This window comes from Myripristis murdjan, chromosome 3, assembly GCF_902150065.1.
Source record: "Myripristis murdjan chromosome 3, fMyrMur1.1, whole genome shotgun sequence".
Lineage (NCBI taxonomy): Eukaryota > Metazoa > Chordata > Actinopteri > Holocentriformes > Holocentridae > Myripristis > Myripristis murdjan.
In genome coordinates this window covers 23,919,447-23,936,689 of record NC_043982.1, presented here as the reverse complement: position 1 = coordinate 23,936,689, position 17,243 = coordinate 23,919,447, and the positions used below count along the sequence as shown (strand labels likewise).

General features: G+C 41.4%; 1 protein-coding gene across 3 annotated transcripts in view; it reads left to right on the top strand.

Annotated features, from left to right (window-relative positions):
- The window catches only part of trpm7 (transient receptor potential cation channel, subfamily M, member 7), a 52,394-nt gene that overhangs the window by 28,734 nt on the left and 6,417 nt on the right, over positions 1–17,243 (top strand). The window contains exons 18-31 of one of the 3 annotated variants that reach the window (XM_030079302.1): positions 172–327; positions 1,019–1,162; positions 4,589–4,717; positions 4,885–5,136; positions 6,553–6,727; positions 8,436–8,568; positions 9,439–9,620; positions 9,939–10,071; positions 10,398–11,203; positions 12,876–12,970; positions 13,574–13,670; positions 14,092–14,168; positions 14,301–14,338; positions 17,081–17,109. In XM_030079302.1, the coding sequence (XP_029935162.1) occupies positions 172–327; positions 1,019–1,162; positions 4,589–4,717; positions 4,885–5,136; positions 6,553–6,727; positions 8,436–8,568; positions 9,439–9,620; positions 9,939–10,071; positions 10,398–11,203; positions 12,876–12,970; positions 13,574–13,670; positions 14,092–14,168; positions 14,301–14,338; positions 17,081–17,109 (2,446 nt within the window). Of the gene's footprint in view, positions 1–171; positions 328–1,018; positions 1,163–4,588; positions 4,718–4,884; positions 5,137–5,864; positions 5,896–6,552; positions 6,764–8,435; positions 8,569–9,438; positions 9,621–9,938; positions 10,072–10,397; positions 11,204–12,875; positions 12,971–13,573; positions 13,671–14,091; positions 14,169–14,300; positions 14,339–17,080; positions 17,110–17,243 lie in introns of those variants that run through there. The other 2 variants (XM_030079292.1, XM_030079311.1) reach the window with 2 other exon arrangements.

Genomic DNA, 17,243 nt, shown 5'->3' with positions numbered 1-17,243 from the left:
GCTCATGACCACAGTTCAAACCAGCAAATGGAGTGGAAGGACATAATTCTTTGAGGTCAGATTTAGGGACAGAATTGTACTTCAGGTACTCTGTTATTAATTCTGTGTAGGAATTTCTTGACAATCAAAAGTGGTACCTACTCACATCCGTATCTCTGTGTTTGACTCTAGGTGATACTGAGTATCTTAGTGCCTCCTGCCATCCTGCTGTTGGAATATAAATCCAAAGCTGAAATGGCCCACATCCCTCAGAGCCAAGATGACCATCAGATGACGATGGAGGACAGCGAACACAACTTCCAGAATGTAGCTGATGACATCCAAATGGTCAGATTCACTTGATCCTCCTCTCTATCATGACTGTGCTTATCTACTCTGTGTTTTTTTCACTCCCACTCTTGCACACATTCTCATTTGTGCTTTTCCATGCAGATGCACTCACATTCCTACTCTGATCCAGGCATGCGCTGTTGTTTCAAGTTGTAATGCATAAATGTAGCAACAGAACCTTTGGTTTGAGGATAAAATAGCCTCAACCAAAACAAATGTAAAAAGGTTTCATAAACTTTGTATAGCTTGAATTGTTACTGTGTAACACATTTGGCAGGAAAGAGTAGTTAAACAGACATTTATTTGTATGCCAATAGTGAAGATTGTTACTTTAACTTTTTGTACCTTTCTTTCCCTGCTTTCTGAATCTTCTGCTTTCTTTCAATCATATTCTTTATTTCACTCTTCTTTTTTTTTTTACTTAACCCTTTGATTTACCTTTGTTTCCTCTTCTCTCTCTGTCAATCTCTCTCTCTGTTTATCTGTATGTGAAAAGAAATTCCATAGAAAAGGGAAGGGCCGCTCCCCCAAAACATTTGTCAGAACAAACTCTTCTTGATTTCACATTTTTTGGCAAGCAGTCCTATTCTGAAAGAGAGCCAATTGGTGCACTGTCACACCCCACAACAGTACCATGTGTATGTTTGCCCAGTGTAAACCAATTAAATTCTTTTAAATCTCTGTGCAGGACGTGTTCAAAGAGGCCAGAGCCCATGATCACGTGGAGATGAAGACTGACACAGAGATACACGTTCGCTCCAGGAAGCTGCCGTTAACCAGGAAGATTTATGCCTTTTACCATGCTCCAATTGTCAAGTTCTGGTCCAATACGGTATGCATAAGATGAGAGGCATGTGTATGGAAATACACACACCCTCACTCATCCATCCATCTGATGATTTTCTAACCACTTAGCCAAGTGAGGGTTTTGGGGGCAACCGGGCAAGCAGGGTAGCTCAGATAACTCTTTCTGCTGGAACCTTGGGCAGTTCCTTGTAGAGGATCCCCAGGTGATATTTGAACTGCTTTGCTTTATGGCTGAGTTCTCTAGTTGACCAATACAACGCCCACATTGTGGTCAGTGTGTCTAACCAGTGGTGAATATCACAATCCTACATACCCCCAGTGCTATATAAGATCTCAAGATACTTGGTGAAGCTGCTCACCCTGCTCCTGGATGGGACAGGAGGCCACTTTTTTCACATGCCTTCACACACAGCTGCAACACCTTCCAGTATGCACCAGCGATTAGAGTCTGATGAAGGGAGACAGGCAATATCATCTGCAATCTGCAGAGGTGCCACACTAATGTTACCAAACTGGTCAGGATCTTGGGTGTGTCTTTTTATCCTTTCTCAAACAAGAGAGTGACATGCACATCCTTGTCAGAGTCAGATGCCGAACTTAAAGTGGCTTGGCTAATATGCTAATATGCATGATTAGGACAGAATCCAAATTATTCCACCTGAATCTGGGATTTCCAAAGTAGCCTGAGAAGTGTCAGTCAGGACAGTCCAGCCATATCCAGAGCCTTCAGCATTTCAGGACAAATATCACCCAAGCCCTGGCAACTTAATATAATATAGTGAGAAGCAGTCAAACTTCCCATGTAACCTCTGCCAAGAACATTGGTCTGAGACCCCCCTGAATTGTACTGCCTCCTGTACAGAGGGTATGTCTTTTGGATTCAGGGAGCCCTCATAGTCCTTCTTTCACCTCCCAACAATGTTCCCAGACGAGGTTAGTCTTTCAACGCCCCTGCTTATAACAGCCAGGGGCATGTTTTGCCTTCGGTGCCTAAGGCATCAAAAGGTTTTCAAGCACGTGTTTGAGATCGCCTGAAAATCATTCTGCATAGTCTCTCCACACTCCTTTTGAACTCAGGCTTTTACTTCCATAACTACCTGTGTGAACACACTCACATTGATTTTCTCTCACTTATTCTCATGCATACACATATACGTATGCCTGAGGCTAATTCTCAGGAGCCCAGGTGTCATTATTTAGGTCTGTTGGCAAGGACAAAGTTTTTCAGGCCACTCAGGTCTGAGGTGTGCTGATACCATCACTGAAACTGCTAGTGTACATAATCTTGCCTTTGTTAGAGCTTATCTACATCTGCTGTACCTGCCTCGGCCCTGATCTCAGCATAGATGAGCTTTTGCTTCAGGCAGGCCTGATTTTCCAACACTTCACACCTTACATGTTAAGGTTCAGTAATTTCTACAAGGTTGCCTGGTGTATGTTTGTTTGTGTGCTTGGCCCGACTACATGGACATTGATGGACCACTTGACCATTGCACAGTTTCAGACTTTCCCACATTAGACAGTACAGTCCTGTTCTCTGAGGGGAATAGAACCTTTGGTCAAATCGGGTGAAAAAAAGATGCTCTTTAAGGCATTGTGAATCTCAAGGAATTCTCCCTGTGGCATAGAGGCACAGTCTAAAGGGAAATTAATGCTTCAAAAACATGGTTCATTTCAAAGGAAAATAACATCCTGTTGTATGTACTTGTTTTTGCATGGGAACAGACATCGTTGAGCATGTAGGTTTTTAATTTGCATTAGGACGTGTGCTAAAACAAGTTTGTAACTTTGCACATTTCATTTGCAGCTTGCTCATCAGTTCAAACTACAAAAAAGAAAGGCTATGAGAAGTAAAAACTGAGTGGACACTTTTTTTTTTCTTTTGTTTTCCCCCCTCCTGAGAAAGAACATATCCAGGAAGTCTGACTTTCAATTTAGATGGAGCAAATGAGATTTCTCTCACACAACTCTTGTCCCTACAGATAGCCCCCATCTGAGAACCAAAGACTCAGAGCCCCAGTGGAAATGGCAGGCTATTTGCTCTTGTCTCAAAGTGCCATGATGAGGTTCAGTGCCTTTGGAGTGCCTCAGCTGACCTCCTCTATAAATATGTCGGGGAGAGGAAGCCCGTGTATGGAACTGTTTTGAACACAATTCTGTCCCTGTTCCAGAATTACATACAGTCTCCCTAGAAATTTGAAAACAAATCATTCTACAGGTGCAAACCCTGCAATCAGATAAATTAGATTAACGGTTTATAACTGTACCTTGTTTATATTATTTGCCATTAAAGGAATGTATGAGAAAAAAAAATCAGGCTTCAGCTAAATGCTTTACATCCAGCACAGGCGAAGACTCTAAGCCACCTTTCTCCTGATGGCACCAGCCTGTCGATGCAAGAGCTGTGACTAGGTGTAGATCTTGTGTGTGACTAGAGACAGTTAAATATAGAAATGCACTCCCCCAGTTTTGAATGGGAAGATCCGTTACAGGAAAGGTGGGGGCTCTGTCAGTGAAATGTGCTGTCAGCGAGAGTCCACCAATCAAACTTTCAGGTTTACACATCTGCAAAACTATGTTCATTAATACGTTTGCAGCATGTTAAAATAATATAATATTCCTACATGTAGCTGTGAGCTCCCTCTTGTGGCGAGCTTGCATGACATGACAAATTGAAGACAATGGTGTGAACCAGGTCTGAACTGGTGCTATTCCACTGTTTTGTGAAGCAGTGGGGGATGCATATGTTCAAACATGAGTAAATTTGAATTTGAAAAATGTATCTTTTTTTTTTTTTTTTTTTGGTAAATATGTAGTGCAAATGACTGTATATCAGAGCATTAGATATCACTGACTCCCCATCCAAAGAGATCTTAGTCTTGTCTTGTTAGTCATAAATTGGGTGATGTGAGTGAACTGACTTCTCTTAAAAGGGGCTTTGTATGTGACATTGAGGTAGACAAAAGTCTTCATTTGTGTGCTAACTAACTAACTTCATTTGTAAGCGTACTTTTCTGTATGGAAATAATCTAATATTGTGCAGCCTTGCAGCCCAGCCTTTTGCCTGTGGCTCTACTTCATGTTGTACGACTTCTTGTTGTTTAGGTTAATTCATCAGAGGCTAAATTAGTTTGCCAAGCACAACAAAAGTAAATTTGTGTGGGTGATCATGTCTTCTGGCTGCGTTTCCCCTTGTGTCAGCATTTCTACTGGAGTTATATTTTTCACTGTGTTAACAGCAACAGTGATAGTGCAGATTCATTCAGGCCATAATAATTTAGAATTATAATGATATAATTATAATGAAATTATTTATTTGCTCAGTTATTTGTAACTATTATCATTACTCTGGAATGCCTGATGGTTGAGTATGTTGTTCACAAACCTGAGATTTTTTTTCCGTTCATGTGGTCTTAAAAATTGTTAACTGAAATTTGTTTGTTTTTTCCAGCTCTTCTACCTGGGTTTCTTAATGTTCTACTCCTATGTGGTCCTGGTGAGAATGCCTAGGTGGCCTTCACCCCAAGAGTGGGTGGTCATCCTCTACATCTTCACTTCTGCCATAGAGAAAATCCGAGAGGTATGTAGAGCAGTGGTGTTAAAGCCAGTTTGATAAGAATTTTTCTCAGGCTCTCTGATTTTAATAACAATACTAACAATGTCAAAAAAAAAAAAAAAAAAAAAAAAGGCCTGTGCAGTGACTCATTTACACTTTGTCCCTTATTCCTCCTCTGTTTCTTTTTCCAGATGTTTATGTCTGAAGCTGGCAAGATAAGTCAAAAGATAAAAGTGTGGTTCAGTGACTATTTCAATGTATCTGACTTTCTGGCCATTGTGACCTTCTTTATCGGCTTTGGGCTGAGATTGGGTAGTGACGATACCTTTATCCCCGGGAGGACTGTTTATTGCCTCAATATCATCTTCTGGTATGTACGACTCCTGGATATCCTGGCTGTCAACCAGCAAGCAGGACCATATGTCATGATGATTGCTAAAATGGTGAGTTCTTTGTAATTGAAATTATTATCATTTTAGGCACCAGGCACAATTAGTTAATGCCGATTTTTTTTTTTTTCTTGGACACCTTAAGGTTCATGCTTACTGCTAAAAATGCCTTGGTTGTTATTTAACGAATCTTCGAAGAACCTTTGTTTTGAAACTATACTCAAAGTACAAGCGACAAAGCTACAAGAAGTAATTCAGGGTCAGTGGAAGTCAGTGAAGTTTAACTGCATACACATACATGAAACACAGAACTGTGTGAAGGGCATGTATGATGGCAAGGCGACATTGATCTGATTTCAACTGACCTCATGCTTCAATGACAGGATGCAGCATGAGCCAATCTCAGTCGTGAGACTTTATTTCCATCGCTCTTTTCATGGCATTTCTCTCAGCTCTTGATCATACACACAGTGCAAGACAGTACACTGAAATTTATAGGCAGACAACTGCAAAGTATGAAAAGATATGATCGGATCAGGGAAGAATAATGAAACGTAACTATTTCACATATAATAAAACATTACAAAAATACATCTTTTTTGGTGTACACAAACGTTGCTGAACGGTGGGTTCAGCAACGTTTTGGCTTGCTACACTTGCCTGTTTTGTAACCTTGTTGCTTGTAATATGAAGGCACAATGAGTGATGTTGCCACTTTTTGTGCATTCACAATATGCTAATATTAATCTTAATTTCATATTCATTTTAACATTCACATTTAGACAGCATTATTCATCTACATGCTGTAATCAGGTATTGTAATCCACTATTTTATTCTAAGTGGTCTCATCAGTTTTAGAGCTGACTTGACTCAGATTTGCCAACAGTCAAACTATTATGTTTAGCGTTGAATATGGCTGTCACTGTAGTCATGTTGTGCTTTTCAGAAAGCTTTATAAACATTAAAGTGATAGATCACTCTCACCAGAATTCACATAATTAGAGTTCACTGATATTCAATGAAATGATATGTGAATTCTGTTGATTTTTATTGCCCCCTAGTGATAATAGAGTAGAATATTTTGAATGATCCTTTATGCACACCATCATAGAAGCTCTAGACTAGGCAATCCTCGAACATTATCTGCACTGGTGATCTGTCATCATATTCAGGACTTTTTCCCAGCTCAATTATTACAAATACATAGAAAAAATACCACCTGAAAGAATTATTGATCTGTAAAAAGTTTTAAATAAAATTTACCTGGGTCTAATTTTGTACATTTGAAAGTGGATGAGATTTTCAAAGCAAAAATAAGAAAGCAAAGCTGATGATTAGAGATCCCCAGAGTGGAAGTATGTGTGCTAAAAAAAAAGGGAAAATGTTCTACACAAGTTAAATATAATTTCAAGCAGTAATAAAAATATAAGTCCCATTGCTTCACTCAGTGTGTGTGACATCTCTTTCAGGTGGCCAACATGTTTTATATTGTAGTGATAATGGCTATAGTCCTGCTGAGCTATGGCGTGCCCAGGAAAGCCATTCTGTACCCAAATGAGGAGCCCAGCTGGACACTGGCTAAAGATGTGGTCTTCCAACCGTACTGGATGATGTACGGGGAAGTGTATGCCTATGAAATCGACGGTAAGGACGATGAGGATGGTAGGGGAGATTATGAGGGTAAGGACAGTTTTATTCAAAGCTTTCACCACAGCATGGTCCGCTGATTTTCACTCAAAACAACACTAGAAATCAAACCCACAACGGCCTAATCATCGTACCCTCACCACTCCTTTCGCACAACATGGTTCACACACACTAGAAGCTGAGGTTCATCTCTTTGGAGGAGGCAGGGTTTTTTTTGGTTGCTTCACCACAGCATTGACTGCTACAGCTCAGGTTTAAGTGGTCTACATAAAAGACCACAACTGAGTGATCATCAGTTGAGCTGGCAGCATTTGAAGCTTAAGTAGAACAAAACAGCGACTCTGCTCCATAACATGAGTTGAAATCCTGAGGTTTCACACACTGTTGTAATTCATCACACTGGTTATTATGAACTTAATCCAGGACGGTCCTCATACATTGTCAGATATCAATCAGACAGTGACTCCTGCTGCTGTAAATATTCAGTAGGCATGCTGTTAAATAGAACAGAAAATTAGACGTTAAAACTCTCAAGGCTCCAAGGTTTCATTTTAGCTCAATTTAGCTAACATCTGATCGAATCTCAGTTGCACTGAAATGAGTCAAACTTCAAGTGTGCAAGTGAGTAACTACACAGTGCCAGTAGTGGAGCTGCTGGATTATGATTGGCTATGCAAGCACATTTAAGTGAATTTGAGCTTTAGTAGTGTGTTGGGTTGTGGAGTTCCCTGGGCGTTATAGAAGTCCACGCAGTGGTGAAATATCCACAGTAGTTGCCCCATGCTCTCCTGGACTGCAGATCCAGAATACTGTATTGCTGTCTCTCCATTCACCTCCATAGTGCAACAAAAGAAGGGTCAAAATAACCCCTTTACCACTTAAAGAAACACCATCAAAGCAGATTATGAAAAAAATCAAAAAACAAGTCCCAGTAATGATTTTTCCTGTTTGAACTGGAAAGCAGGTCTAGCAAGTAGTGTCTGCAAGAAACTGCCGACGCAGAGAGAATGGAGGAAACAGCACTGTCACAAACAATTGTAATTACAGGGGGTAAAACTATTTGCTCTTGGAGACACACCAATACAGTACTCTGGATTAGCAGCCCAGAGGAGCACAGAGCAACAAATGAGGATATTTCACCACCATGTGAACTGATTTCACACCCAGGGAACTCCTCAACCCAACATGCTAAGTTCACTTTTGCTTTAATAGAAAAATTCTGTTTCCCTGTTAGGTAACACCATAGTAAAAGTGTTAGGGTTTCTCTCTGTGACTGTGTCAGCTCATATTTTGAGGCCAGTTTGTAGAAGTCATGATGCACAGGCAATAGAGATGGACAGTTCTACCAGCAGCAGAAATAGAACCAACACTATATTTTTATTTCCTCCCCATTTCATTATCTGCATTACATTTGATCAGTTTGACAATATCTGTCTCTGCTGAAGGCAGTATTGTCCATATCTGTTGTCTTGAGATGTATCCACAAAGCTTCAAATCAGATTGGAATCCACACAACATATTAAACTACTGCTGGATGGTGTATGCCCAGTGTGGTTGTATTGAGTATATAACTAGTACATTTCACTGTCTTTGAGACTCTGTGTGTGTCTGTCTGTGTGTGTCTTTATGTGTGTGTGTGTGTGTGTGTGTGTGTGTGTGTGTGTGTATATATGAGTCATTCTGAATAATCTCTCTCTTTCTCCAGTGTGTGCCAATAACAGCGAATCATCAGTAAGGTCTCTGTGTGCGGCAGGAGTGTGGCTAACTCCTCTCCTACAAGCAGTCTACCTCTTTGTACAGTATATACTAATGGTCAACCTCCTCATCGCCTTCTTCAAGTAAGAGCACAGATCATGTTGCCGCCATGATTGTTAACCTTTTTGTGGGTTCGTTTTCGGACTTCTCTGTGTGAACCCAAATATTGTAATAAAGAAGAACATACCAACTAAAAGGGTGTGTTTTAAATGGGTGGAAAGCCTGTAATCTGGAAGGATCAGCAGGAACAGCACATTCAAACTTAGTACTTTTTTAAGCCATTTAAAAAGTTGATGATGGTCTGAAGGTCCCTGTGACCAAAATGTTTTTGTCTTTCATGGCACAGTGAAAGTATTTATTTTTAACATGGAGTCTTGGGTCTGCTCATGGCTGTGTATATTTTCTAACCATTTGTCCAGTGTTTTTAATCTGCCTATCTTGTACTGAAGGGACTCCTCTGGGATACTTTAGTGAGAAATGTTCCACTGTTAAGCCCGTAACATTTCCAAAATAATATAGGAATCCATTACAGCCTTGCCATGACCCAGCTTTGGGGCATTTTGGATAGTGGTTGTCAGTTGCGTCACTGCTGCATCAGACAGTTATTATTTCCATTAGGCGGTTGTGGACAAGCAGGCTTGAGTATGCATTGTAGCAATTACAGAGCCATCATTTTGATAACATTTGCCACTCGAAAATAACTTGCCCTAAACATAAAATGGGGAAAAGGAACAAATGTGTAAGCTGAAATTAGCTTCAGTTGGCAGTGTTCTGTTTTGTTTTGTTTTTTTTTTGCAGGTTATGTAATGTAATTTTACTCTGGCTCTCTCACATGTTGCAGTTCAGTTGTTCATCTTTTCATCGGAAAAAATAATACTGACCTTGAACCAAACATTTTACAGTTTGTCAGTGTTCCCCTGTTCATGTGATGATTTTAATCCTCTGTTATCTAGCAATGTGTATCTCCAAGTGAAGTCCATCTCTAACCTGGTGTGGAAGTACCAGCGGTACCACTTCATCATGGCCTACCACGAGAAGCCTGTCCTCCCTCCCCCCTTCATCCTCCTCTGCCATATCTACTCTCTCTTCTACTGCATGTGCAGGAAGAGAAAGAAAGAGAGCACCTACGGACCAAGTACGTCCACTCTGCTGTCAGTGGCTAGCAGATATCTCATGTCTCTTAAATGTAAACTCATACATATAAAAGGGGGAACTTTTTCACCATTGATGCCCATGTATTTTTAATATATATCGATTATTTCCAGTAGGCCATTTTGTTTCAAGCAGCTCAATGACCTGTGCATGGGTTAGGTTGTTGGCTGTCTTGTAAAACAAACGTATTGCTTATTTTTGAAAAAGGCACTGTTAATTGAATGTTAAAGGATGTCTTCAGCAGTAAAGTGTCTCTTCTTTTTATGCATGTGTAACTAATGTTTGATGTCTCCTCCCCCAGAGCTGTTTCTGACAGAGGAAGACCAAAAGAAACTGCATGATTTTGAGGAGCAGTGTGTGGAAACATATTTTCATGAAAAAGAAGACCAGTTTCATTCGGGGAGTGAGGAGCGCATACGCCTTACTTCAGACAGGTGGGTCTCTCATTGCCAAGATGTAGCATTTTACATCAGTCAAATCAAATGATAAAGAACACTGTAGTAAATAAAAACCAATGGAAATACATTTGAAATTTATCTTAACTATAACAGAGCTCAGTGGGGCATGTCAGGCATTTTCAGAATGAAGTATTGATCATACCATTCTATGGTAGTAGTGAATTAATTCCAATCAGATACATTTCATTATATTATGTTGTAGAATTGCAGTAATGCATAAAATGTAGCAGGTTATAGAGACTGAGATGATCTGTACGCAACTGATGCTGGCTATTCAAAAATCTTTTTTTATCTTCACTCAGGGTTGAGACCATGTGTATCCAGCTGAAAGAGGTTGGGAACAAGGTCAATTTTATCAAGCGCTCTTTGCACACACTGGACTCCCAGATCGGACACCTCCAGGACCTTTCGGCTCTCACTGTTGACACTCTGAAGGCCTTGACTGCCCAGAGGGCATCAGAGGCCAGCAAAGTCCACAATCAAATTACCCGGGAGCTCAGTCTCTCCAAGAACGTGGTTCCCAGCCTGGCCCATGTGGCAACAGACACTGGTCCCCATTCCAAGCCCTCTGTGCTGGGCAAACGTAGTATGGGGGCCTGCTTTGGCTCCTCTTTTCCCCAGGCGGGGGCCAACATTGCAGACTCTCTTTTTGGGGTTGGTGCAGTGGGAGGGACAGGGCCAGAAAGTAGTCGAAGATTGGACCAGCGATACCCAGCGATAGGACCAGGGCTGGACCCTAACCTTAACCCAACATTGAGTCCAGAGAGGAGGGGATTGGTTGGACCCGGGCACTTTGCTGCAGAGGCTGGCTCCTCAGGCAGCGCCAGCACCAGTGCCTTTGTCCCCAGTGCCGTGGCCATTTCCCCTTCGGAGCTACGTCTCCGAGGCCACTCCTTCACCCAGAGGCAGCTGACCCGTCCACAGGAGCCGGGCCTTTCCGACTCCCCCTCCAGCCTGCCCAACGTGCCCTCTCCTGGGGCTCAGTTCTATGTCAGCAGCACCCCCTCCCAACCCAGTGGCTCCAGCCACCCAGAACTCGCCCTTGCTGGCCTATACCAGCAGCCAATCCCGCCAGACAGCACCTCTGTAGAATTTGGGGCATTTGTAGGTAAGTATAAAAACAAGGGTGAACATAATGTTGAGGAAGATGAAAACTATGTATGTGTATATCCTACTGTCGTCATTGTTTCCAAGAGTTTGGGTTCTGCTCGCCCTGCCTGCTTGCCTGCTTGCACTGTGAAACCTGAGAGCACAGAGGGCTTAGAAAGGGTTGAGAAGGAGGTGAGTGGGGGGTACGTTAACGAGGCATTCTGCGATGATGAGGGCAGATCTGCCTTTCTGAGTAGACAGGGTAGAGAGACTGATATCCCATTCACTCATGAGACTGCCTGTCAGATGCCCTCAACATTAGAAGGTGACATCCACAAAAACAGCCCCCTACCAGGTTGTGCCCTTGCCCCAGCTGTGGCACCCATGAGACCCTACAGACAAAGGAGCAGGGAAGGGACTGTGTTGGCCCCACCGAAAGCCTCCCAGGAGGGGCAGAGTGAGTCAGAAGCCCCCCTAAACAAGAGGAACACAGCACGAGAGCCAGCAGCAACTAGAGGTTTGAGTTTCAGTCTGAGCTGCTTCTGCTGGGTGCTCGGGCCTTTCCATATCCCAGATCAGGGTCCTGTCTGACCTTTTACCTGTTGTTTTCTGTTTTTCAGTCTCTGTCTGTTCTCTCTCTTTTGTCTGGGTGTTTTGTTTCTTCTGTTGTGCTGCTGGTTGTGAGGTTTTCAAATCTGATGTGATTAGAGCATGAGCGATTGGTTGACTGGTTGAAGTTTAAAGCCTTAACCATGATTGGTTAAGGATTAGTTTGATGGGTGGAGGTGATGATTGAATCATGATTATTTTACCATTCTGGTGTCTAATGTGAGTAAATTAGACAGATGCATTTGCCTGTCTTGTTTTAAGTGCCAATATAAATACCACTCAGCAATGTCATCATTTTACAAAGGGGGATGCAAGTAAATTTGTATTATTTGCATGTTACCTGTTTGTTTTCATCTACTTTGCTACCAGATGGGCAGAGTGTGAGGCAAGCAAGAAGTACAAGGAAGACAAAAGACAAGCTGAGACTTGTTCTGTTATCCCTGCAACTTTGTTTGACAGCTTATCTGGCACTATCAAGTAGGGCTGAGCAGTTTAGCAAAAAAATATATAGTTATTTGACACAGTTTTGGATTGCGATATGATTCATGATTTTAGTGGGAATGCAAAGTTTTTGCATCTACCAAAAATGATGATGTTTTTTTTGTTTGTTTTTTTCAAGCCAGCATGTTTTCTTAAGTTTGGAAAATACAATTTGCAGGCATCATACTGCAGTACTTCATTTAAAATGGTATTTTTTCCACACATTTCATACCATACCCTTATCAAAATGTTGCAGCCCCTGTGATTTGCACATTGCCGTACTGTGAGATTGATAATATTTGTTCAGCCCCACCATCTAAATTTTCCAGATGCTGCAAACTCTCCTCTCTACCTTCACCACCTTATCCCATCTACAGTAAAATGACAGAGACAAACATCAAGAACTAGTGCAAATACTAATTTACCTCATTTTGGAAATAAAATGAGGTAAATTAGAAATAAATTTTAAAAACTGGATATTTGACATTTTCTCTCAAAACGTTCTTCTTGAAAGGACCATCCCTCCTTTCATCCCTCCTCAGATCACCACTAACTATGCTACTGTAGATCAGTGTGCTGACAGTGTGTCTTTGTTTACTCAGGACATAAAGACAGTATGGACCTGCAGCACTCCTCACCCAAAGAGATCTCCACCTCCAGCAGACAGCCCAGCCCAGCCACACAGAGCAGACAGCAGGTGTGTGTGTGTGTGTGTGTGTGTGTGTGTTATTTTTCTATCAGGAAACATTGAACTGTGGACTTTTCTCTCATTTATCCAGATCTGTCCAAGCTCTTCTCACAAGAATTATTTGCTCATGAAATTTAAAGAACAACACTGAATACCCTGCCGAGCTAATTGTTTTTCCATTATGCTCTTTGCAAGTTGGATATTGCAGAAAAACTTGCAGCATCTAGAAATCATGTAACAGTGAACTGTCTGCAGCATATTGATTTTTACCAGCCTGACAGGTAAAGTAAAGTAAAGGGACAAGACAGGCAAAAGATTAGATGCTAGCAGGCACAACTTTCTCTGAGTGGAGCACTCACTCGCTGCTGGACAGGAGACAATTTATATTTCCCACCTAAGTTCCAGTTTATCACCATCAGCTGGCAGAGATGTGTATACCAGACACCAGAATTTAATATGGGCTTGTATAAAATCTTGCCAAGTGCAGCTTCACGAAACACTGACTTAAATTGTGCAAAATTCACCATGATTTGATATGTAAGAACATTGATCACTATGTGACGGCTTCCTGTGTGACTGACAGTATCTCTGTTCGACTCTCCATGACAACAGGGTCAGCCTGAAGGCCACGGTAATATAAGGACGGTCAACTCATACGCTGGCTTCACAGAGTTCGACAGGAGCCCAGCCTTCCTTCATCCTGATTCCAGTAAGGTTACACAAATAACACAAATAACACTAAGGAAATATCTGCCAAGAATGAACTGCTTAAACAGGGTTAGGGGCTTCAAAATGTCTTAAAATATCATAAATTAGAATTTCAAAATTCAAGGTCATAAAATGTCTTAAAATGTGTTATTTTTACAAGACGTAGTATTCAATTTTGAGCTGGTGTCTCAAAACAGCCATACCTGAAATAAATTGGTCGGGGGGAAAATAAATTTAAAAATGGTCCAAACAAGGCATCAACAAATTATTTTATGTTAGACCTATTCAATTTGAGTCTGCAAGTTCTGAACTTAAATCTACAACCACTTTTTATTCATTTTTGACAACAAATGATTCTTAAGTGCCCTGTGTTCTGCAAAAAAAAAAAAAAAAATGGTTGCTGATCGTTTGTGTCTCTGTAGCTCTGACCAAAAGGGATCGGAGCAGAGTGTCAGCTGAAGACATCCTCATCCATGAGGATCCTAGGGCTGCAGTACTGGTGAGAATCGTGTGTGTGTGTGTGTGTGTGTGTGTGTGTTCACTTCAGAAAGACATATGTCTGTGCAGTTTACCTCTGTTAACTCTATTACTCCCTAGTGGTCACTTGTTGACAACTTTATTTCTCCTCCAGGAGAGAGTTCAGGTCAAGTCAGCTCAAGCCAGCAGCCTGTGAGTATCCTTCCACTGACCAACATGTGTATGCACACACATACACACACACATACCACACAACACTGGCACAAAGAAAATACACACAAACACAAATCTTATTTTTATGGCATGAAGGCGGAACTAAACTGATTTATATGCAATAATAAAGGGTTTTTAAACCTTTACCCCTTTGAGAATATCCTTTTTAATGAAAAATTGCATTCGAAATAGAATGCATTAATAGGGTTGGGTACCGAGAACCAGTTCCTATTTGGAACCGGTTCCTAATGTCCGGTTCTGGAACCGTTAAGGAAATTTTTGAATTTTGATTCTTTTTTCGGTTCCGAGTGCCCGCACTAGTTTGTTTTTGCGGCGTGTATTATTCCTCCGCGCCTCCGCTAGCAAGAACATCACTTGTCCGAACATGGACCACAAAAAACACCCGAAAGTCTGGCTTCATTTTAATTTGAAAGAGGACGGAGTAGCACAGTGCAACATCTGCGAAAAAACAATTTCTGCCAATGGAGGATGCACGACAAACATGACAAAACACCTTCGCCTGCATGGTGTAACACTAATCGAGTATACTGTGTTTAACTCGTTGCGTCACTCTCCTGCTCCCGTTGCTTCCTCCACTTCGGACAGTCAACCTTCATCATCAGCCAGCAACTCCTCGTTGCAAACAGAATCAGGTACATGGAAATTATGGTTGTCTTATTCTTGTCTTATTATGTGGTGAAAAGGCTGCATCCCCTTTCAGAAGTAGACTTGGCGTGGCGACTTTTTTCACGAACATGGCATGTCCTTTCGACAACGATCCCGTGGATGAAGGTGCAGTGTTACTGCGCAGAGAATTAAATATTCGTCGGGAGATGGTTACAAGACGCGCATAGATGTTTTACCTGTTTGAACAATGTTTTTATATTTCATCTTAAGCTGCTGCCAAGTGCGTTTCTCCCCCGCGGGATTGTACCTAAATGAAATAAATTAATAGGCTACCATTCAAGCAGTTTTCCCCCTGTAATATTATTAGCTTCGTTTTTTCTTATTAGTCTCCCATGGAGTTTGGTGTGAGGAGGCTGACACTTGGCACTAATTAAGCCCCTGGAGTCTAAAGTAAAGGTCTGACGGCTTTGAAAACTAGGCAGATGGAAAGAGGACAAAAATTCCTACAAAAATATGTAGTTTTGATGTGGATTGGACAAAGTTTGTGGGAGCTGTGAAGAGTTTTCAAACATTTTTGACTCTGGTGTGCTCTGCTCTGCACTCTGCCTGGACATGTGACTCACTCTAGCTGCCTCAGGAATGCGCAATACACACCCATTGTAAGAGCTCAGAGGGAGCAGAAAACACTCTCAAACTAAAACTGCCATAACTCAAAAACGGTATCATGTAAATGGGAGATTTATAGATCCGAGTCTCATGACTCCTTTAAACTTTGAATCAAGTCTGTAACTCAAACGGTGACCGAGCTGTGACACCCCAAACGGGTGGGTTTTCTGGATTTCTCCATTGGATTGAATGAGGATTTCTCTGTCTGCCTGCTTTTTGGTGTGATCATGCCACAGCTGCCAGTACTCGTGTCGGTCACACACTAGGACTTCCGCGGCCTTTCAAAATAAAAGCCCAAAACTCTTTCAAAATAAAAGCACCAAAAAATACACTTCAAAATGGCATAAACGGACGAATTATCTGCACTTCGACACGCGCGCCATCCCCGACGTGCACAGGGGGGCGAGGGCCCGTCCAACGCTGCTTGCAGCTTTAATTTATTATTATTATTATTATTTTGAACATGTTCAAACTCGCTGTATGAATGCATTAAGATTTCCAATTCAACTGGGGTGAAAAACGCAGCCCGACGCATCCCCGTTGCCATGGTGACTCGTCAAATTGGGGCTACATTGACGCTGTCTTTTTACAGCTGTGGGTCACGCGCTTACCTCCAGGTGAAACTACTCCGAGTTGATCAAACTGACTCAAATCAGCTGTTCTTGAACCCAAAACTCAGAGTTTCCTGTCTCAGAGTAGATCCACTCAGAGTTCAGGGTAAGACTTGGAGTTTGTTGAACCTGCTTCATGAAACGGACCCCTGGTAGCTACTTGTTATCTACACAGTAACAGTTCAGATTTAACTGCTGACAGATTTGTCTTTGGCAAAGTGCTCATTTCATTTGAAAACATCACTGTATATGGACACATGTTAAAGTGTTTTTGTGTATTTGTTGCACATTGCTCTTATGCTCTGTTCAAAAAATTTACTAGAGATATCTTATGTCTTAAGAAAATGGCAAATACTTGACATCAATATGTGCACTTTTATATTGTGTAATTAGACCAATTTATGTAATGTTTTACCAATGTTTACACCTGCAAATGTACATTGTGTAGCTTTTTCAAATGAAAAAATTCTCCTGATAAATAGGCTGTGACCTGTTGACCTCCATCTCAAAGAATCGGAATCGAGAATCGTTTAGAACAGGAATCGATAGTGAGAATCGGAATCGGACTCGGAATCGTTAAAATCCAAACGATACCCAACCCTATGCATTAACAACTCAGTGCCCTTTCATCTTTTCTCTTCCATGCATTCATGTAATTACATGAGTTGTTGCAGTTTTCAGCCTCTTATGTATAGATTAACTATGTTGTTGAGCATACTATATTCAAGTATATTGATTTGTATTTAATCTTAGTTATATTGCTTTGTTCTTTAAACTAACACCTGTCCTGTGCTCTGTTTTTCTATGTTTCTCTCAGACGAGCTCCTGGGGATGACGCTCTAAACAGTAAGAAATGTTATTTCACTGTAGCTCCTCTGCCCACATTGTGAAGTGCAATCACTTGCCTGGACACTACTCTCTGACTCACAAGAATGTGTTTTACACATATACTGTTTTAGATGGAGTTTTCCTCCATACCA